Source organism: Harpegnathos saltator, unplaced genomic scaffold (genome assembly GCF_003227715.2).
Source record: "Harpegnathos saltator strain DR-91 unplaced genomic scaffold, Hsal_v8.6 scaffold111, whole genome shotgun sequence".
Classification (NCBI taxonomy): domain Eukaryota; kingdom Metazoa; phylum Arthropoda; class Insecta; order Hymenoptera; family Formicidae; genus Harpegnathos; species Harpegnathos saltator.
The window spans coordinates 908761-932847 of record NW_020229886.1 but is presented as its reverse complement, the minus strand read 5'-3'; the positions used below and the strand labels follow the sequence as shown (position 1 = coordinate 932847).

Below are 24087 nucleotides of genomic sequence, written 5' to 3'. Positions count from 1 at the left end.
TTTAGAAGGTGGCGAGTACGCTCGCCCTGGAGAAGTCGGCGAGGACACTCGCTCTCGGGATGGCGAGTACGCTCGCTTGTAGAAGATGCCGGAGAACTCTCAGGCGGGTCGGTGCCTCGTCTTGAGGCATCGGAAGACAGGTGTTCTTGCCAGTCGCACGGCGCCTTATATTGGCCACCCGTGCGACTCTAGTTCGTTCCCCTTCCGTATCGCGCGACACGGGGGGCACGTGATGATCGCATGCCGCGCGCGCCGAGGGGGTTCTTGCCTCCACGCGCACGCCGCGTGCTCGCTCGCTCTCTCGCTCCCGTCGCTCGCTCGTTCTTATCGCTCCTCTCGCTCGCTTGCATCCTATGCAGGGTGCTTTCCCGCGGACTGCATTCGGCTCGGCCCGATACGTAACGATCGTATCGTTACAACTTAAAGCTATTATTCTCTCTCTCTCTCTCTCTCTCTCTCTCTCTCTCTCTCTCTCTCTCTCTCTCTCTCCTCTCTCTCTCTCTCTCTCTCTCTCTCTCTCTCTCTCTCTCTCTCTCTCTCTCTCTCTCTCTCTCTCTCTCTCTCTCTCTCTACCTCTACCTCTCTCTCTCTCTCTCTCTCTCTATCCATCTCTCAACGATTATAAAAAATAGGTAAAATATAATCTCTCTTCTTCTCGTATCATATAGCCCGGAGACTTTTTCTCCTGAACCGGAGAGCCGGAGTTTTTATGTTTCGGCCGGGGGACTCCGGAGACTTTTGCGGTAAATCGTTCAGAATGGTTCTATCGAAGACTTACGATTAGTTTCATTCTGCGGGAAAGCACCGTCAGCTGCTAATCTTAATGGAATGGAAATTTAATCAGTCTGTTCCATGGACACGACGAACTGGAATAAATGGGAATAGTTGCAGAAATGTAAAATTGGACGCGAAAGTATCCGGGCGATTCTGTAACCCGAGTGAAAAGTAGGACGGATCGTCCGACGGCGTGCGGAAATTGGAGCCGAGGAAAATATCTCGCACGAAGTATCGCGACCCTCTCGCAATAAATCCATGAGCGTGATGTTACGTAACCGTGACGTTACGTTCTTTTTCCGTAAAGCGCATTTATCGCGTCTATCGCACTATATTTATCACTCGGATCCGACGTCATTAGGCGCATCTTCTCGCCCTATTTACCTTACACACTTATTTTTTATTGCGTATCGTACTACTCCCACAATTTCGAGTGAAACGGGAGTACCCGGTGAAAAGGTAGATCGAAGGGAGAAAAGAGCGAGTAAAAAAAAATCCCCGCTCCTTTCTCGAATGGCATTTATATATTCGAACGAGATACACGCGACTGGGATTCCGTTTGGAATTTCGCGAATGCTTTTATAAGTGGCGATCACTGAAATACTTTACACGTATAAAATATTTACGTATATTTACCTTCAGTGTATTGGAAGCTTCTATATCTAGTCCGTAATTTCTCTTGTTTCAGATTTGGTGTGCTACGGATGTGATTCCCGTAGTACTCCATCCTTATAACTTGTCAATAACGCCAACCATGGAAACGCAGAGCGAGGTAAGGGCACCTAAAACATAATTATACCAATAATATCATTTCTCCTGCTCATGACATATACAGTGAGTAAAAAACATTTCGCTCTCCGCTCGCTTTATAACCTCACGCGAAGCAGAGGAACGCCGCAATGCAAAAGGTTTCCGTCATTTCATTTTCATATAAATCAATTAAAAAGCTTCACCGCAATGCTCTTTGTCGTCTTCGGTACAATAGTGTCTCGACAAAAGACGAGGACAAAATGAACGTGCGAGAGACTGCGCGAATATATTTCTTCGTCCGTTGCAGCGGGTAAATTAAGAACTATGAAATTCGTATGTCTGTGAAGTTGGCCCCCGACCTTTAAATTACACAAAAATAACATGAGTTCTGGTTGCCCTCCAAAGAGTTCTAGAATTCTCTATTAATATCAAAAATAGTTCCGTCGATTAAAGGAGCACATATGAGGGTAGTCCCAGAAGTACCTGATCTAAAGGAAACAAAAAATTTGGGAAAAAATATCTTTCTCTACATAGTCTACTTTTAGCTCAATAGACTTCCCAGCGATGTTCAATAGCTTCGATACTCTGTTTATAGTGGGAATTGTCGAACTCCTTAAAATAGCCATCAACCGCAGACTCCTCTTCATTGTTGGCAAATTGAGTTCGAAAGCCGGATTCTACTGAACTCTATTGTCATGATATCGATCGTGATATTTATAATTTTATATCTCTGATGCGGCTGAAGCCGATTGGCAGATTTGTACAAATCGTTGTTTGGCTGACACAAAGATCTTGACGGTAAATACATTGTTTTGCCGTTAGTCACGAGACATTAGACTGTCGCAAGTTTCTTCTGATGGAAAGAGTGTTATTGTCACCGACACAATGAGACAGTGTAACGCGCCGAGACAATACCAGGCGGCAAGACAAAGATCAAGCAAATAATTCGCTTGTAAACATGGGTGATTTGCCCGAGCGGTGACTCGATGTTACGGCGTCCAGCACACGCTCCGCGAGAATCCGCTCGCTTTTTCGCGTCTCTGCGGGAATTGCGTAAGAACTTCGCCGACAGGTTTCCCTCGAAGACACAACTGTTTTGCATTTATTACCGATCTTTATAACTTTCGGCAAAACCACCGCAATTCCCGCCGTGTTTCATCTAAAGAAGAATTAGGGAGAACTTTTTATGGGAAATTTGATGCGAAATTCAGCGCGCGTATCGTGAGGGAGCGCGGTCGGAGTTCGTGAGAAAGCAACTCCAACACTTGTCATCGGAGAAGTTTTGTCGAAACTTCGAGTTCCTTTTAACATACGTTTCGCAAATAAATCTCGGTGCACTGTGTGCTCATTTCGAATAATTATGGAATCCAGCTGTGGGTAACTACGTCTAACTCTAATATTGAAATCCTACAGCGATTTCAATAAAAAATTGTCAAAATAATAATAGACTCTCTCTGGTACGTAAAACACGAAACGTTGCACAAGAATCTATAAATTCCATACAAAAAGGAAGAAATCAGAAGGTTTGCTACATATAAGAAAAGACTGACAGTAGAGATGTGCGAATCAAGAATGTTTGTGTCGAATCGAATCGAATCGAATCTCACTTTTTTAATTCGAATTCGAATTGAATCAAATCTATGAAATTTCACTCGAATTCGAATCGAATTGAATGAAATCGAATTGAATCATTAAAAAATTTAACATGACTATTAAACATGCAAATAATGATGGAAGATCTTAATATGAAAGGGAATATTGATATTGTAATATCATCTTAAAGTAAAATATATATTTAAATATTTAAAGTAATTTATAATTAAGTTATTAATTACAAGTTAAGTTAATATAAGTTAAGGGTTTAAACATACAGGCCCAAATGGCCCGTTTTATAGCGTGCAAACGCTAATGTATTTGATTTGTATTCGAATCTTCGCGATTCGAAATTTTCGAATTATTCGAATTCGAATCGAATTACATTAGATTCGATTCGATTCGATTCGATTTGAATTCGAATAGTTCGTACATAATCTCTAATTGACAGATCATCCAAACACCCTTGCGGTCAGCTTAATGAAAAGCAACACATGTATTAGACGGCTAAGAAGAAAAATCCACAAAACCTGGCAGCATAATGCCGAAATTTAGTTATGAGTGCATCTGAAGGTTGCATCTCGCCCAAGTCTTTCGCTGTACCCAAAGATTGCAAAGTGCTCTAATAGGGCAGGTGGCTGATAATTAGGAGTTAAAAAAAAAATGTTCGAATAATGATCGTATTTCTCATGGCGACGACGCTCTGTGCTCACTGCATGAAAAATTTAAAAGAGCAATCGAAAATCCTCAAGTCTCGTGGACCGACCTTCGCGTAAACGAAAAGAAACGTCCTCGTTGTCGTCGTCGTCGACTGTATCTTCATACGCTTCATATGAAACAAGGCTTTTTCGTGTACATACACATTTTACGTTTCATTAATTTAAGCAATTTAGTTACACGCGCATTCTCTTTATTCCTGCATCCTTTCGCAAATGCAACTTAGAATGTTTAATGTCGCTCGCGATTTTTTGTCACTTTACGTACACAGCACCATATGTAACGAATCTTCGTCAAATTAAACATTCATAAAACACACGTGCGTCGTGCTGAAGCGCGGCGTCAATGTTTAAACGTTTAAAAGGTGCAATTAAAATTTCTTTCGGCCTCGGACTGGCGCGCCCGGCTGAATTTTCCAATTTGTTTACACGAATGAATAAGTTGCTCCTCCACGAAGAAGACCTCCTTTCGTCGGAAACGAACGCGATTGAACTGGCATATCATTAGGTCTTTGGCGGAATTACACGCTCTTGTTGTTTCCACTCCTTTGTCCGTTGACCGGTGTAATTTTTTTTCTTTTTCCTTCCTTCTCTCTCTCTCTCTCTCTCTCTCTCTCTCTCTCTCTCTCTCTCTCTCTCTCTCTCTCTCTCTCTTTCTCTCTCTCTCTCTCTCTCTTTCTCTCTTTCTCTCACTTTTTCTCTTGACATATCGTCGACTCGGTGATATAATGAAGGTAAAAATAAAAACGCGTTATGTCGGTGTGTCCATTCTAACCTATCAAAATGGCTAGATGCGGTCGATTAACCGATATTCCGCACCTTTCATCACTCTCAGGGGTGGAATCTCTTTGTGAGCCTTTGTATTGATGGCACTCATCAATCAATAACATGACAATAGATCTCGAAAACGATCGACAAGAATAGGCGGTGAGATGTGAGTGAGGAGGCGAACGAAGATAGATTTGACGTTTCCTTGGATAATAACGGATGTCAAATTATCGGCTGCGTCAAACTGTCATTACACTTTATTTAACGACATTTAACTCTCGATATCTCACTAACTATTTGTCGGAAGTGTAGAAGTCCGTTAGCGCCATCCCGAAAACGACACGTCGAGCCGTTTTGATTTGTTTTATTCCGATTGGTCAAATTTCAATCTTCAATCCGCAATCCTTGATCTTCAATCCGTAGTGTGACAAGAGCTTTAGAGATTTGATAGTGCGCGAGGCGAACGCTGATTTTGTGTCGCGTCACGGCTCAATATGCGGCAATGTTGGAGCAGCGCTACGCGATCAAATTTTGTGTTAAACTTCACAAATCCGTTATGGACACGTTTGAGATGTTAAATGAAGCTTACGGGGGTGAAACCTTGTCCCGTAGTCAAGTGTTTAGGTGGCATAAAATCTTTAAAGAAGGACGGGAAGACGTGGAAGATGAAGAATGCGCTGAGCGGCCATCAACATCAAGAAGTGACGATAATATGAAGTATGTTAAAGCTATGTTGGACTCAGATAGGCATTTAAGTGTGAGATTAATTGTTGAGGAGGTTGGACTGCCAAAAAGTGATGTGCATCGTATTATTAGCGAAGATTTTAACATGCGAAAAATTTGTGCGAAAATGGTTCCGAAGATTTTGACTGACGAACAAAAGGAATCCCATGTGGCAATTTCTCGCGAGCTTTTGGGTTCTACGGAAAGACACCACCCGACTTCTTTTTGTTTCCAAGGATCAAGTCTGGACAGAAAGGAAAACGTTTTAAGTCCATTCCTGAAGTTCAGGCCGCCGCGACGAATGCCCTGAAGACGATTCCGGAAAAGGACTTCAAAAAATGTTTCGACTAATAGCAGACCCGCTGGAAATGCTGTGTCGATGCCGAAGGGGCCTACTTTGAAGATTTTTAAGTGTTAAAAATATTTTCAATAAAACGATTTTTATGGAACCAGTCTCAGTACTTTTGGGACAGACCATGTATGTATGTACGCGTATATATATGTACGCTGTCTAGCATGGAGGACGTGAAGAGCGAAGACCGAGAAGAGACGAAGGAGAGAAGATCACTCGATAATGCTCTCGGCTGCATTCCGACATTCACTGCCAGCACTGAAAATATATAGTATATGTGACACAAACTATGTATTTTCAGTACTCGTAGTAAATATCGGAACGCAGCCCTCGTCGACGTGACTATTACATACGAAGAGACGAGGGGTGTGCGAGAAAGCGTTCCCTGCTCTTGCTTTGCTCGAATACATGCCTAGCAAGGCAAGCAGCAGATGTCCTACATCGATCACATCACCTTCCAACACATGCGATAGGCCCATCAATATGAACGGAATGGCTGATAGGTGTTATGACGTCAGTGAGCCAGGAAGTCAGTCGAGATAAAGCGAGCGCGAGGAAACGCGCAGTCCCAAATCTATAAATTAATATTTATTCAACGGCTTTATCAGGCGACTTGAATCGATACGCTTGCAGCAAGAAACGCTCTGAAGTCACTCTGAGGTGACCCTGAGGTCATCGAGTACCTCGTAAAATTTGTTGAATCTTTCGGGCGAAGAAGGGGTTTATTATCTGCTACTCTCCAACGGGCACGAAGACGTCAAATGATGTATTATTGACGCTGATATATTATTTGACGTCACTTCTCTGCTTAGGTTAGGTTAGGTTATAGTAGAATACGTAACACCTATATTTACTGTGATCCAACTTATTTAGTATAACGAGCGATACGGCTCGAGTCATATTTGTGACAGTGCGAGACCGTCTCAAATTAATGTCCAGAATATCCCGGGGAGTATTCTAAGTGTCCTGAGCATATGGGATGATCAGGATACGCCCAATACGTGTCCTGAGAGCATTCAGGATAAGCTCGTGTTACTCGCTCGCATACGTCATTCATCCCAAGAGATAAACGCTGTCGGTCACTCATCGTCGCGAATATAAACGGCCGCGCACAGGTGCATATAAACATAGTATAAAAACGTCGATCGTAAAATATGAGAGATGAATTTTATGAAGACATTGCGATTTGCGCGGTTTGAAACTTCGAGATATTTTACCGTTTATAGGCGTAGAGTGACGATAATAGAGGCGGCAATTCGGTGAAATTGTAGGCTGTTGTAAGCATGTCGACAAATAACAGATCGCAGGTGAGTAACTGTAGGCGAAGGGAGCGAGGAGACATGGAACAAAAAATTAACATCTCCCTCTCCTCCCCGGCGAAGGGGATCGAGTCGATTTATCTCGGATAAATTGCCGAGAATCTCTTTCGCGAAAGTCGAGGCCGAATCGCCGTAGTAAATTATTCGTTCGTATCTCGTAGGTGTATCTGACACGTGATCAGGAGCGTTAATTTTATCTCTTCATTTCCATAATCAAGCACAATTAAATAACCGTAAAATCATGACGGAAGCGCGGCGAGAAAAATGAACTATTCATCCGTGAACGTGCTGAAAATTTCGATATTATCTAATTAGCTCGAGCTCTGGTTTCTGCGCCCGCTGTAGCGCTGCACGATGCGTTCCATTCGAATGACGGTGATAAATCTTCGGAGTTGACGTACATCGTTAATCGTCGCGGCGAAAAACACGTCATAGAAACAGCGGAGGACAGCTCGTCGTAATTATTTACACATTATCTCGGCGTCGAGTCGCGCCAGAACTATTCCAATTGCATTAATACGAAACTACAATCCGTTTTGACGTTGACACGTTTGTTCGGTATATTGAAGATAACCATATGCGCTAATAACAGCTTGGGAGGGAAGGAAGAAGCGGGAGAAAAAGAATATCGCACGGTGCGATCGTTCGCTTTTGCGAGCGAATCGCGCGCGAAATAGCACGGCGTATTATTAATAACTAGCTTGATAACTCACAACGATCATCACTGTCATCCACCGTTGGACGAATTTATCGAGTTAAGACGCGGCGTTGTTCCTCAAGCGGCTAACTGCATCGTAAATTAGACGAGAATGCCGCCGCGTTCGCTCGCAGAGTCCGGCACACTTTCTCATATGGACAATAGTGCGTATGACGCGCAGCTGCTAACAGAAGGAACTCGTGTTTAGCCCTCGCACTCTGGGATTTTCTTTTAACAAGCTAACTTGAGCTAAGGGGTTAGGCCTTTTTGATCGACGCTCTCAGTGGTGTTCAGTTTCACGGCCATAGCATTGGACGTGAAACAAAAACGAAACAATTTTTACTATCTAGATGCCAGAAACTGAAGAAGTACATATGGATTTTGCGAAATATTAAAAATTTTTTTTACAATTAACACTTGCACGAAATTTTTAGGTCAAAATATGAAATTTTTTTTCAAATGTACCATTTCCACAAAAAAAATATTTCTAAATCAACGCCGCCATTTTGTTTAAAATATTTACAAAAAATATTTACAAAAAATTGTTTTTTTTCTTAAAAAGTTGCTCAATAAATACCTTATTTTCATTTTTGTATTGCTTTCGTTATGTCCTCAAAAAATATTCCCGGAAATGATAGTGATTTTGACCCGTCCAAGATGGCCTAATCCCTTAAAATATTAAATTATATAGCCTACGTTAGCGCTTTTTCATGAAATTTCCTAGTTTAAGACGAAATTGAAGAACATTTAAGAGTCGAATGGAGAAATCAAGTGTTAACCCTTTGACACACGAATTTTTCTATGCAATAATAAAAGAAACTGATTATGTATATAGGGGTTTTCTAGATCGCTGATTACGAATCTGGAGTTAAAATTTTAAAATTGAAAATGGTGGATTTAATATGGCAACTTCAAATGGCAAATTTTGATATGATATTATGGAAATCTGATAATAAATTCGTGATCAGCGAAACCTCCATGTACCTATTTCTGTCGAAATCGAAGGATTTTGAACATTTTTGTCCACTGTATTGGATCCGCCATTTTGAATTTTGGAAATCTAATAACAAATTCCTAATCAGCAACCCAAAAAACCTTCATGTACCTATTTCTGTCGAAATCGAGGGATTTTGAACATACTTTTGTCTATCATATTGGATCCGCCATTTTGAATTGTAATTCTGACCCCGGATTCGTAGTCGGCGACCTCAGAAACGTAAAATGGACAAGTTTCGTTACGACTGTCTTTATAGATCACCGTTAAATGAACTTATACGGAAAAATATATAATTTTATACAATTTATTTATTTACAGGAAGTTTAAATTTAAAAAATATTGACATCTTACACTTTTAGCACGTATATCAATAGCTAACATATCTTAGAAGTAAAAAAAATTCAGACGAAAATATCAAAAAGATAGCTTAAATAATTAAAAATGAAGGAAAAGAAGGTAGGATTGCAGGACCTCACTATGCTTCAAAGGAAGAAAGCATGCTTTAAAGAAAGAAAAATAAGCATGCTTTAAAGAAAGAGAAATAACGACAAGGTAAAGAGAAAATAAAGTTTAGGGAACTTCATTATAGCGTGAAACGAGGATCGCACGTTTATCGCAGAATATTACGGTAGACCTGCTGTGATGTTAACCGAATGATCGCTTTGATGTTGCTTAGCCATGAAGAAAGCCAATCTCTAAAAATAGTGCACAGTTATATCTAATAATAAATATTTAGCAATTCTAATTAATATTCCAACTATGCATGAAAATCCTGCTAGAATAGCATTTCTCCGGGATGGATAAAGCGGCGTCCGTCAAGCGTATTTCTAACGAACGCGATAATTAATCAGAGCGTAGAAACTCGCGAGCAGAAATTCATTACGCGAATTCCAAAATTGTCGAAATGAGATTGGATTGGAATTTCATTCTGCCTTTTTCTGCTCTCGACTCGCTTAATTGTTTATGAATGATTTAGAAGAATGATTAGAGAAAAATTGCCAACAAACCAATGAAATCATCACCGATCCGACGAACGACTTTCGCAAGCCCTTATATGTGACCAAATTATATTCCGGGATAAATATCGTTTGATTATAATTTCGTCGAAAAGGACATGACGTTTATATGTGGAATAAAGGAACATGACAAGAAGTGAGAGAAATTCAACAGAAAATCGAAACCTCTCGATAAAATACTGAGTTTCAAGAAACTTATGAATTTATATCGCTTTCGCGACATACATTTCTATTAATTTCTCTTAATTTCATCATTCGCTACGAGAGTCCCTCGACGAAGGTACAGAATGAATACTTCAAACCAGACGACGGCGCGCAATGTAGCGAGATGCACTTTCAACAGTTCCACAATCCAACATCTAACTTCACTTTCCCATTTGCATGTGACAAACATTTAGCAACTGCCCCGTTTGCAGCATTTTACCGCTGGAACAGAATAAAAAAGAATCTTCGTGTTAGACGAGAGAAAGTACGAATTGTGCGCATTGAGAGCGGTAAACGTGTCGTTACAAATCTGACCTACGTCTATATTGCGATGTTATTTCAAATTGAGAATTAACTGCCTAGTTTCTACTAAATGCACGTTACTAGTGCAACCTGATACACTCAAAGGTCATCGTTTTTGCCCGGCTGAAACTGATTCTGCCATGTTGCTAACGTGCAAAAATGTGCAAGTCTTTGATCCAAGCGATTAAATCGCGCGGAGACTGATAGAGATCGATTAAACAAACGCGCGAAGCAATTTATATTCGCGGGATGTATCGCGATTTTCAGCTTGCTAAATTTACATGAAGTGACAACAACGACACCTCGGAAACGACGAAAGTCCATTTAAGAGATCCCACTTTTTTTGTACTATTTATATAATCAACGAACATACGGCTTGTTCTCCTCATTGTTAGGCGCGATTTTACGCGAATAGAACGAATGATAAAACGAATTACGCGGCTACAGTTGGCTACGATAATAAGAATACAGGCATATTCGGGAATTGAAGCGTGCTCGATCTTAGCGAGGGTTGCGATTATCCTGTTACGGTTATTGTATTACGATTGCTGATTTTGTTATGAGCCGTGCGCTATCGACACCGAATCTTCCCGTCGCGGTTTTGAGAGTCGGCCGTTCCAGGATACAGTTCCTTCGGAGCGGAAAAAACATCTATAATAGGAACGGCTTATTGCGCTCTCGTGGTATTAAAGCAGATATAAAGTATGGCCTCCTCGAAAGTCTGCGCTAATCCCTCAACTGATCCCGGTGAGTGGAATTTCATTCACTATCTCACGGAGTTCCCATTAAAAAAATTAATGACAGGAAGCTTCGACATATATGTTTACCGGAGAATAAATATTCCTTGTGCTCTTCGTGCTGTCCGTTCTTTCACACATTCTCTCTTAAAAGTGATTAAAACGCGCTTCATGGCGCATTATGCCGTATTAATTTCCCGTGAACATTACGCAACTATACCTTAAATTATTCAGATACAAATAATGGAGAAATTATTGAAGTTTTTATTATTGCAAACGCAGACAGATTTTCCACGTCTATCGCAGAATATTGCGATAGATATGCTGCGATATTAACCGAATGATCGCTTTGACATTGCTTAGCTATGGAGGAAATTAATCTCTAAAAATAGTGCAAAGTTATATCTAGCAATAAATATTTAATAATTCTAATCAATATCCCAAGTATGCGTGGAAATCCTGTTGGAATAGCATTTCTCCGAGATGGATAAAGCGGCATCCATCAAGCGTATTTCTAACGAACGCGGTAATTAATCAGAGCGTAGAAACTCGCGAGCAGAAATTCATTACGCGAATTCCAAAATTGTCGAAATGAGATTGGATTGGAACGGTACGAATTTCATTCTGCCTTTTTCTGCTCTCGACTCGCTTAATTGTTTATGAGTGATTTAGAAGAATGATTAGAGAAAAATTGCCAACAAGCCAATAAAATCATCACCGACCTGAAGAATGATTTTTGCAAGTCCTTATATGTGACCAAATTATGTTCCGGGATAAATATCGTTTGATTATAATTTCGTCGAAAAGGACGATTTATATGTGGAATAAAAGAACATGACAAGAAGTGAAAGAAATTCAACAGGAAATCGAATCCTCTCGATAAAATATCGAGTTTCAAAAAACTTATGAATTTATATCGCTTTCGCGACATACATTTCTCTCAATTTCTCTTAATTTCATCATTCCCTACGAGAGTCCTTCAACGAAGATACAGAATGGGTACCTCAAAGGACACAACAGCGCGCAATGTAGTGAGATGCACTTTCAATTCCACAATTCAACATCTAAATTCACTTTCCTGTTTGCACTGGACCAGAATAAAAAAGGATCTTCGTGCTAGGCGAGAGAAACTATAACAATGAAATCATCGATCCGACGAATGACTTGCAAATCCTTATATGTGACCAAATGCAAACGCGCATCACCGGCTGGGCAACCATCCAAAACTGAGGCGGAAACTATCTCGAGCACGTAACCGTTACAATCTCAAGATAGAGGACCGACGGTCAACCAATAACCGACCAATCAATGATGATCAATCACAATTAACGAAAATGCAATCGTTATGTAAAACTCAGCACACTCGAAAACCGCATCGGACACTCGCTCGTTAAACAAACAACACTGACGCGTTGGCCGTAAGTGCCCGAGTTACGCGACATATTTCACTTTGCGAAAGGAAACTAATCTCGAGGAAACTAATGACATGCGCAGAATAGGGCTGACAGTCTTACCTCGGTACGGACCTGATCTTACCTTGGTTTATGAGTGGGGATGGAGGCAGGTTCAAGTCGAAGAGAGCTTTCTTATGGGTTTTGTACGAGTGACGTCTTCGCGCGCGAATAACCACTTAAGCCTCGCATGTGTTTCGCGCGATAATTGTACGACGGCGTCCATTCGAGTAATTTCAACTATATAGTGCGCAAGAACATATAGTCATCAAGAACAACGTCTGATGGGCGGCTAGGTGGCCCCACGTTCCGTTACGAGTCTATCGACGAAAGCTAGAGAGTCCGTTTCGTCGGTGCAGATAGTGCGGACGACCGGTGATAAAGCTCTGGATGTGTAGCAACGATCGTGACGCAGGGCGTGTCTTTCTTATCAATCGGTGCTAAACGATTATATAGGTGCGATCGGTTCAGTGGCGACGGCCTGTGCTTCCGTGGCGATCATCGTGACGAATGTTCGTTCGCAGCCATCGAGCCGAGCGCGGCTTTCACGTCAGTTTCGTGCCCGTACTTTACCGCATACCTTTCGCCTGTTAATTCGCGCGAGGATGTTGCCTTCGCGATCGCACTGGTATCGTGAGGAATATTTGAGAATTCAGAGCGAAACACCTCCAACGACGGTGAATTTTCACCAAGTCGAACACGCGTCGGGCACTCTCGAGATGCATTCGTTCTGTTTGCGATTGTTCGGCTAATTCGCGCGTTGTCGTTCACTTGTCGCGACACACACGGTGAATTTAAATATTTTTTCTCCTTGCCTTCCTATTTGGCGGCGAGAGGGAGAGATTCAGTCTGGCCGGGCTCGTTGTCTATTGCGACGAAGACGGGAAACGCGTCTCGACAGAGTGCTTTCTTTCGCATTGCAATAATCGATGGCGGACGTTCAAACCGTTGAGGTTAAAATTACGAGAATTTCACCGGAAAGTCTCGACGCGTCTCGCGACGTTGATGGATCTCATGTGAGCATGACGATGTGCGCTATGCCGAACGAAAGACGGAGACGGATGAACCTTCTTCCCGACTCGGAAATCGTGCGACGCGATGAAATCGTGTGAGTTGGTGCAAGTTCTAAAAAGTTCTAAAAAGAAAAAAGAAAAGAAAAAGAAAAAGAAAAGTGCCAAGACCACGCTAGCTTTGGCTAGAATATCGGATACGGCGAGAGCTTCGACGCGTCCGTCGAGTTGCGACGTTCGACGCGACACGTCGTTCGAGTTGCAACTTGACGGGCAAAAAGAACCACCACTGCTCCCGGCCATTATCTCCGAGAAAAAAGGGATAATCTCAGTAAAGTATCCGCGGGGTCACGGTGTACGGAATACGTAAGTAAAGAAACTTGAATTGGCCGAGCGGATTAGCGGCTTCACATTCGCGACCGATCGCTAACGGCATCAATCATCGCGTTAAATCGCTCGACCGTAACCGATCGATTCGTTCGTATCGCCGCGGTTCTACCGGTTTGCATTTCCCCGCCGAGAGGTCTTTCACCTCGCTCGGGGAGAAAAGACAAACGACGAGGAAAATCTAACGGCGATTATGACAAGTGCGGCTTGAATCTCTCCACTCTCTCGTAATCTGTGACGTTTCGAGGTTTTATGTACCGCCGTCGTCGCGAAAATGTGATCGCTGAAGAGGCCGGTGTGGACAGATAGCGTAAAACCGCACGACGATCGACGCATACGCTCGAACGCGCACGCCGATGTTACTGTGTCAAATCCGTTTTCTTGATTCCGACCCCCCCCCTCCCCGCCACTCTGCGAAATTCAGGCAGCGGCACGCGTCTTTATTTTCTCTCGCTCCGATTTTTCTTTCCCCTTTCCGCTACAATTACCTATCGCTAATTGTCGCCGGAGAATATTCGCCGGATACCGGTCGATTATTGACTATGCAACAGAGAAGACTAGCAAAGTGTTAACGAAGCACGCGACCGCGCAGCAGCTACTAACCCTCAAGCGGCGCGAACCAAACGTGCGACTCGAAGTGCGCGCGCCGCCGCCGCCGAGAAACTAGCGACGATGAACTGACGACTAGGATGGCAACCCACATAGCACATAATATTACAGCAATATCACAATAATATTACTTCTCCATTGCAATATTACAACGTAATATAATAAAAATATTACTACATTATTACAGTGATATTATAGTAATATTAAAATGTTTGCCGAAATGCATCACAGTAATATTATGGTGATATACTACTAGTAATATTGTGATAATATATCATAGTAATATTGTCATAGTGATATATCACAATAATATTGTTGTAATACTGTAAAGTTAATTGATATAAAAAGAAGGTAATAAAAAAATAGGATTTTTATTTAAGAAAAGTAATAATCAGTGAATATCTCGAAAGTGTCATCATCTGTAAACAAAATGATATAGTTATTTTATGTACCCCTTGAAACTATATAACTTTTGTTTAAAACATTTTTTTCTAAAATGTTTAGTTTCCGAGATATAACAGTTGTAAAATTTTAGAATAAAGGCAGAAAAGTCCGAACTAAAAGATGTGAATACATCACAGAAAACTCTTACGGATACTCTTACGGAAAAAAACACTCAAATTTGAGTATATATTTGAGAATAAATTTGAATAATTGAGTGTAAACACTCAATATTGGAATGTTTCTTTCATAAGAATTAATTTTATATTAGTTAATCTAATATTAGATTCGAAATGTTATCGTTGAAATGTTATGTTTGTTAATTATTTTTATCTCCTGAAGATGTAAGCAATTCAGTTTTCTGTGATGTATTCACATCTTTTAGTTCGGACTTTTCTGCCTTTATTCTAAAATTTTACAACTGTTATATCTCGGAAACTAAACATTTTAGAAAAAAATGTTTTAAACAAAAGTTATATAGTTTCAAGGGGTACATAAAATAACTATATCATTTTGTTTACAGATGATGACACTTTCGAGATATTCACTGATTATTACTTTTCTTAAATAAAAATCCTATTTTTTTATTACCTTCTTTTTATATCAATTAATTTGAACAACTTTTATCTGAAACATTTTTTTATTTGCCTAATATTTTTTGAAATATTTAAGGAAAACTTAATAACTTTTCCAATATTTAACTTACAATATCTCGTTAACTATTTATTGAAAGAAAAAATAGTGTTAGATATTTTTACACTATTTACTCTTTTTATCTGAAATGTTCCTTAATATCTTTCATATTTTTCGAGATTTTTGCCTGACTGATTTAAAATGGGATGCCCTATATTATCCCCGAAATATTTTATTTCATTTATACTCCAATGCGATGTATATGCGATGATATTAGGTTAAAGTAGCAAGTGACATTAAATGACGTTTCTAATGTCTATAAGACATAATAAAAACGTCATTTGACATCATCTTGCATTTGACATCATTTGACAGCATCTTGCTTGAGATGTAATATATATTGCAATACAATATTACAATAATCTTTTAATGTTACATATAAACGTAATATATTATTCACTATTATTGTAATATTTCAACATCATATATAAACGTAATATATTAGTAATATTTCTGTAATATTGTATTGTAATATGTAATATTAATGATATTGGAATCTAATTATGATATTTCTGTAATTTTGTAATATTACGTGCTATGTGGGAACGGACAAGCACGGCGGCAAAAACGATGATAAAAACTCCTGCGTAACTGTCAGATGAAATAGTTCCAGATCCAATCTGTAATCCAATTTGTAATTATAAATAAAAATGCAATCATCCGTTTGCTATGTTTGCTATCGACATAATTCCGGGTCACTCATTATTCTGAAACCAACCAGCCGATGTTGAGACAAAATCATCAAACATCAAACGATTACATAAGTAAAAATAAAATCATCCGGAAACATCGATTAATTAAAAATAAACTATTGATTCTTTTGATTAAGCGATGAAAATCGCCCATCTTTACTAGCAAAAGATTATGCTTTTCGTTGAAGATTGCACATATTAGTGAGCCAAGAATGAGCAAATAAATAATAAACGGTCGGATAATAAATAAATAATAAACTTTTGGAATCCGCTAACGCATCTAATTGATATAAATTTAATGTCAAAAGTCTTTAAGTAATATTATATATTGTAACATTATGTACATATATATATAATATATATATATATATATATATTATATACTATTATGTTATTATAATAGTACACTACTTTCTTAAATGTATCTATACACGGTGATTACATGTGTTTACATGATAATAAATAAATTTTTGTCCTAATCTAACTTAATTTATCATAACGTGATCTTTGTGTGTAAATGCCCTGGGTAATCAAACTTTAAACGCGTTTACCTGGAAACACTATTTTCTTAAACTATCGACATGATTATGTAAAAACTATTGAACCGAATAACTTGAGATTTTTATACAATATACAGTAGACATATAGTTTTCGCCCCTACCTCGAACACAGTTATTCTATTTTATTCATTTTTTTTAAATATGATTATAAGTTGAAAAAGTTCCATTTTCAATATTTTTTTTATACAGTCATTACTTTTTCAAACATGACTTCACTGCCTTTATTTTACTACGGGCTATAATGGACAACTGTATATTTTAGAAATCTTTCTTAGCCTTTGATTTCAGAATAGTGAAAGACTCGGAATTATGTCGACAACAAACATAAAGCTCGCGAATCGATGACTGTATTTTTATTTATAATTACAAATTGGATCGGTATTTTTGTGATTCAATAAAATTTATTTTATACTTAAACATTAATGAATACACTATGAAAATTTCAAGTTCATTGATCTTACTGTTTCTGTTAAAAAAATTCGTAAAAGTAGTCTTGAAAACGGTCATTCGCATTTGATGATTTTGAAATTTCAAAAAATCAGAAAGTTAATAAAAGTCAACGCGCTATTGTAACAATATATTCGTGAGACTAAATTAATAAAGCAAGAAAGTTCAGTACCACTTTTTCTTCCGACAAATAGGTAGCGAGATATCGTAAGTTAAATATTGAAAAAATTATCAAGTTTCCCTTAAATATTTCAAAAAATATTAGACAAATAAAAAAATGTTTTAGACAAAAGTTGTTTTAGACAAAATTAACTAATAGAAAAAACAGTATAATAAAAAATAAGAGTTCCCATTTAAAAAACTCAGGTTGAACTTCAAATGACCTTGAAAATAGAGATCAAGGTCAAAGTCAAAGTCATCATAAGATAGCTCACTTAAATCCCTACAACTTTTATTCAGATCATTTTCCTTGAAACTTCAATACTATTAGAATAGTCCGTTATTTTTGGGACACCCTGTATAACAACTATATCATTTTATTTATAGATATTACTACTTTCGAGATATTTACTGATTATTGCTTTTCTTAAACGGAAATCCCAAATTTTTATTATATCACTTTTTTTTACCAATTAATTTTAACAACTTTTGTCTGAAACATTTTTTTATTTGACTAATATTTTTTTAGATATTTAAGGAAAACTTTGTAACTTTTTCAATATTGATCTTACGATATCTCGTTAACTGTTTGTCGGAAGAAAAAATGGTGCCAGACTTTTTTACTCTATTTGGTCCCAAGATTGTTACAATATTGTTACAGTAACGCCCTGACTTTTGTTCATTTATCGATCTTCGGAAATTTCAAAATCATCAAATTAACAAAAATCAAAGTGCCACGCTTACGAAAATACACTCAAATATTGAATATCTACACTTAATTATAAATATCATGCTGGTTATTTCGGCGCGATAATAACAATGTTATTCGGAAGTGGCTCTCACTTGAAGAGATGAAGGAAGTCGTGAGAAACGTGCTAAACTATGAAGTGAATTCGATTGAATATAGTATTCCGACTTGATTTTCCGACCGATCTCGGTTCTCATTACCATCTAACTGTGACAGCCTCGATGAGGAAGAAGAAAAAAGTCACTCTGCCATTCTTCAGTCATCCATCAAGATTTTGTCGACCAAGTCGAATATGTGATAAATATCAGCTTCTTCAAGCAAGAGACGATGTTCCATAACACCTTAATATTCTGCGAGGAGCATCGTGGAGAACCATGGGCGCCTGTGTGCTACAAAATAAAGGAGAACTTATTGATCTTCGAAGAACTGAACGACAAAGGTTATATAATATGAAACAAGCTTTTTAACAAGACGCTCGTGCGGGTCTCAGCACTATCGCGCATTTACACGCCGCTTCCTTGATAGCAGAAAACGGCCTTTCGCATGTAATTCCTCCCTTAACACTATGTGTTAAATTTTAGCACGTCACTGTCATATATTCTTAAGACTAAATAAAGTAAGAAAGTCTAGTACCACTTTTTCTTCCAACAAATAGCGAGATATCGTGAATTAAATATTGAAAAAGTTATCAAGTTTTCCTCAAATATCTCAAAAAATATTAGACAAATACAAAAACGTTTTAAATAAAAGTTGTTCAAATTAATTGGTAGAAAAAAAGTGTAATAAAAAATAGAGGTTCCCGCTTGAAAAACGCAAGTTGACCTCCAAATGACCTTGAAAATAGAGGTCAAGGTCAAAGTCAAGGTCATCATAAGGTTTGCTTACTTAAATCCCTACAACTTTTATTCAGATCATTTTCCTTGAAACTTCAATACTGAAGAGTTATTAGGGTGTCCGTTACTTTTGGGACTCACCGTACAACTATATCATTTTATTTATAGATAATATCACTTTCGAGATACTTACTGAGATACTTTTCGAGATACTTACACTGCTTTTCTTAAACGGAAAGTCCAATTTTTTATTATATCATATTTTTTTACCAACTAATTTTAACAACTTTTGTCTGAAACATTTTTTTTTGTCTAATATTTTTTGAGATAATTAAGGAAAATTTGGTAACTTTTTCAATATTGATCTTACGATATCTCGCTGTTTGTCGGAAGAAAAAATGGTGCTAGACTTTTTTATTCTATTTGGTCCCAAGAATATATTGTTACAGTAACGCCCTGACTTTTGTTAATTTATCGACCTTCGGAAATTTCAAAATCATCAAAGTAACAAAAATCGAAGTGCTACCCTTACAAAAATACACTCAAATATTGAATATCTATACTTAATTATAAATATCATGCTGATTATTTCGGCGCGATAACAACTTAAAAGGAACCGATTCCACCGATAAAAATGGTCGTTATCGTGTTTGGAGAACCGATAACAGTAGATACAAACCAAACGTCTTACCATTCATAATGCTCACATTATGGCAGCATTCTGGGCATGGATGTCGGCTGAACAGCTCAGGAGAGCTGGTCAAAGTAGGCAGAAATTTTAATGGCCGAATAATATGTAGATATTCTTGATGGAGTCATGCTGCCTAGTGTTCGAAGATGCTATTCAGAAGATGACCCATAATTATTATTATGGAGGATAACAATCCTATTCATATAGCTCGCATAACTAGAGTGTGGATGGGGACCACCCAGAGATTAGGCGATTACATATTAATTAATTCCTTTGACGTTTCTGAAAAATAAATAAAATTCCACAAAGCAATTGTTTTTGTTTAATGCAATTTGTAAAACTTTTACAGAAAAGGAAACTTATCTGAAATGCTATGCAATAGCCTCCTGTTATTGTTGTTAGCCTCCTGGAATTGTTTCAGCAAATTAATATTATTTGCACTTCCTCGCACTTCGTGCCAAGATCCGCATATCCTATTGTCACCATCTTTTCCACGGAGGTTTGGGAGAAAAACACTAAAACAGACAATGACAGAAGTGATTCGTAATCCTAAACAATATTTAAATATAAAGTAATAAATTATAAATACCATATGGATAGGTTATTTGATATATTTACGGTACTTTCACGCTAAATTTTATTGAAACATTAAAATATAAATAAAGCTTATTACAACTCACCGTATTCTGCATGCTGTTGGCAAAATTGTTTCAATATTCACTGAATTTATTTATTTAAAACTTCCGAAAATTATTATTATTATATCGGGCATCGGACCCGTCCACAAGCTAGCGCACATTTCGATCTGGTTTGAAAAAATATCCGACAACGAAAAATATGTTGCTAACATTGACGACGAAATTTTAATAACAATTGTGCAAGCAAATCCCTGTTTGTATACAATAGATAATAAATATCATAATAAAAGCTTATGACATCTGTTGTACACCCAGATTTAAATTTAAAATCAGCAGAAGAGCTGTCAAATGGCAGCCATATTTACTTACACTATTGGCTGACATCCCATTGGAGGATGAGAGGTGATAAAGACTATATGGACCAATTACACTAAGTGTATATTAGTGACTTCTCAAGTACACCTGATTTGTATATTTTAATTATGTAAATAATATGGGAATAAAATTATAACAGATTTAAAGTATGTAATACAGTGATACGACGTGATTTTAGACATCTAAAGTGAATAATATTATAAAATAAATATATAAAATAATTACTAGATCAATAAGTTACTAGATGCATCTGGCTTACTATTAATTGTTTAAATCAGGTAAAAGTACAACTCTAGCAGGAAAAAAACTTGAAGTACAGGAAAAAAACGCGATTTTGCTAGTATTATCAGGAATATATGTCAGAAATATGATTTAATAAAAGTTTGGTAACATTCTAGGTACTTGGCATGATCTATATTGATTTTTGATCTATGGTAGGTTCAAATTTTCTCAATAACATATAATTATAAAGAATAAATTCAAATTAAAAGAAAATAAGATAAAAACGAGAAGATATACAGCATACACAGTGAAATCAGTGAATTATAAGAGAAAAGCAATAATTTAACATTGTTGAGAACTGTTGGTCTGTTCTTTACTACTGTACTGCACTGTAACTACACTGCTGAACTAGTGCAATAAACTAGAGTGAGAAAACCTATATTTATCTCACTTTAACTTATTACACCAGTTACCACTATTTAACACCAGTGCAGCTACAGATCATTTGATCATGTGAAGAGGCATAATCCACAAATTGGGACCAAAATTGGACCACAAGATAGAACAGGATTATCTGTCAATTTTAATTATCGCAGATAAGTAATTAGTTTTAATTCTGTTTGTTTCTATTATATCTTCTGATTTACTAGCTAAGCTATCTGTCATATTATAAAGTATTTTATAGAATATATACATATGATCTCTTATAAAAGAGCATTCAAATTGAACGTTTATACTCAATTATTTAAATATATCCACAATACAGTCACATTTTAATATATATTCATTTGAGAATAATTGTGTGAAGATATTTCAGTTCTATATCTAATATTTGAATTCTTTGATAAGGAATATCTCTATATTTTTGCTCCAAATTTATTTTATATATATTGCAAATACTTAAATTTATATACAATATTATAAAAAATAAAATACTTACATTGATTTATGCAGCATAAGTTCTACTTATATGTGGAGAATATAGATAGTACAAGCTGATAGAATCCTGAATTGATCCATGGGTAAATTATTTATTCATTATTATTAATTTATGAAAAAATGCAAAATATAATATAAAGAATAGTAACGATTCCAAACAGGTAAATTTATAAAATAAATTTTGCAAAATCGTCAATTTGTTAAGAAACCATTAACATTGCATTGCTTGTTGAATTCTGCTTGCTGAATTCTGAATCCTGGATTTGATGTTAATTATACTTTTTTAACTTTTTTAATGATTTGTTTGGATTTTTTTTAGTTTAATACATTTTTTGCTTTACAGGTAAACAGAAAGAAATATCTACAATATTGTGGAATATCTAGGATTATAACATCAGGGATTACAGGTTTGGATTTTTTCAATATTGAGGAAGGTCAAATAAATTGGCAGAAACAAAATAAACACACAGAATAAGGTAAATATAATCATAAAATTTTATTTATTATTTAAAATTTTATATATAACTTGAAACATGTTACTGTTATAAAAAATGACAGTAAGGATAATATTAATTTTTAAGAAATAAAATAAAAAGAAGTGAGGTATAAATCATTACACAAAATATGATGCTTAAGCAAAAAGCATAAAAAGTAAAAAAAAAAAGCAATGTTACTGCAACTTTTGTGCTATATGGGATTTAATCAATACAGAAAATAACTTGAGCTATTTATGTGAATTATTACATGAATGATTACATGAATGTTTATACCTATGAGTGTTTTAGGTTAAATTTCCACATGAGATAAATCACCGAGAACACCACTTTCTTATCACTTTTATCAATTTCGTTTAATATTGAAATTACGTTTGACATGTTTCACGATATATATACGTACTCATATTTTTATGAGATTACACTATTGACTCGATGTTTATAAGATTTGCTTCTCAAAACTAAAAATAATGCCTTTATATTGTTGCGATTCATATGTTTGATATACAACATGTGATCTGTTCTTTTCAGCTGCACTGCGGAACTAGTGCAATAAGTTAGAATGGCTGCGTTCAATAGAACAAAATGATCAGAGAGCACTTAGTGATTATTCTCTGTGATTGGAGCATTCTTTTTGATTCTTCATAGACCCAGAAGTATTTACCAATCAGGAGCGAGATTTAGTGGAAAATCTAGTAATGTTGTCCAACTGTTGAGTCTGCTGAATGCAGCCATTGTCTGTGACTGGAGTATTCTTTTAGATTCTTCATAGACCCAGAAGTATTTGGCAATCAGGAGCGAGAATCACTAAGCGCTCACCGATCATTTTGTTCTTCTGAACGCAGCCAATGAGATAACTATATTTCTTCTCACTCCAACTTATTGCACCAGTTCAGCAGTGCAGCTAAAAAGAACAGACCCATAATCAACTACTGGATGCTTCCGAAATGTCCAGTACCGCAATTCTGTAAAGCCAGCGGCACACGGTGCTTGTTTTCATGCTGGATTGCTTGCTGGATGAAAATACTGCGTTCTGATTGGTACATTTCCGAAGATGGATGGAAATGCACCAATCAGAACGCAGTATTTTCATCCAGCAAGCAATCCAGCACGAAAACAAGCATCGTGTGCCGCTGGCTTAACTCGTTATTGGAGTTAACGACAGTTTCGTTATTGTTGCGCAGCTTTTCTACGGTATACAAAAGCTGCGCGACGATAACGAAAGTGTCGTTAACTCCAATAACGAGTTACAGAATCGCGGCACACAGGGGCTGTATTCCGTACTTGCATATCGACAGTTGTCGATGTCGTTAGCGGCATTGCGCAGGTTTTTCGTATATCAAAAAAGCTGCGCAATACTGCTAACGACACCGACAAATATCGGTACGCGAGTACGGAATACAGCCCCTGGGTTGGGTCGAGTCCTCTGACTCCCCCCACTTCGGTCCGAGCGGTAGGCACCCCGCAGGGGTTTTAGCCGGTAAGAGTCCGGCATAACCCCCGCCCTCCTCAAAAGGGCGGGGGTATCCATGAGGATTTCCCCTGCGTGATCAAAAAAAAAAAAAAAAGGGTTGGGTCGAGTTGAGTTAGTTCCACTATAGTATATGTAACGGATATTGGCTGCGTTCCGAAATTCACTGCCAGTACTGAAAATAAATAGTTTGTGTTACGTATATTATAAATTGTCAGTGTTGGCAGTAAATATCGTAACGCAGCCATTATAGTGAAACTAACTCAACTCAATCCAAC

At 37.5% G+C, this 24087-nt stretch overlaps 1 protein-coding gene and 1 long non-coding RNA gene across 7 annotated transcripts; one reads left to right on the top strand and one right to left on the bottom strand.

Moving 5' to 3' along the window:
• Positions 1–1411: 1411 nt before the first annotated feature.
• Positions 1412–14370, bottom strand: LOC112589116 (uncharacterized). Of its 4 annotated transcripts, none has more exons than XR_003113290.1 (5): positions 14286–14370; positions 12486–13219; positions 9931–10131; positions 7709–7876; positions 1412–1556 (listed from the first exon to the last, which is right to left on the bottom strand). It is a non-coding gene; the product is annotated as an uncharacterized LOC112589116 (long non-coding RNA). The 4 variants fall into 4 exon arrangements; XR_003113291.1 differs by having other exon boundaries at positions 7709–7873; XR_003113292.1 differs by lacking the exon at positions 1412–1556 and adding an exon at positions 6927–6948.
• Positions 13216–22267, top strand: LOC112589110 (uncharacterized). 3 transcript variants are annotated; one of them, XM_025301195.1, is made up of 2 exons: positions 13216–13776; positions 22188–22267. In XM_025301195.1, exons 1-2 carry the CDS (start codon positions 13499–13501, stop codon positions 22189–22191), a joined length of 282 nt encoding a protein of 93 aa, XP_025156980.1. In that variant the 5' UTR covers positions 13216–13498; the 3' UTR covers positions 22192–22267. The 3 variants fall into 3 exon arrangements, with proteins under 3 accessions (XP_025156980.1, XP_025156977.1, XP_025156975.1); XM_025301192.1 differs by lacking the exon at positions 22188–22267 and adding an exon at positions 18232–18356; XM_025301190.1 differs by lacking the exon at positions 22188–22267 and adding an exon at positions 18248–18355.
• The last annotated feature ends 1820 nt before the right edge of the window (positions 22268–24087 follow it).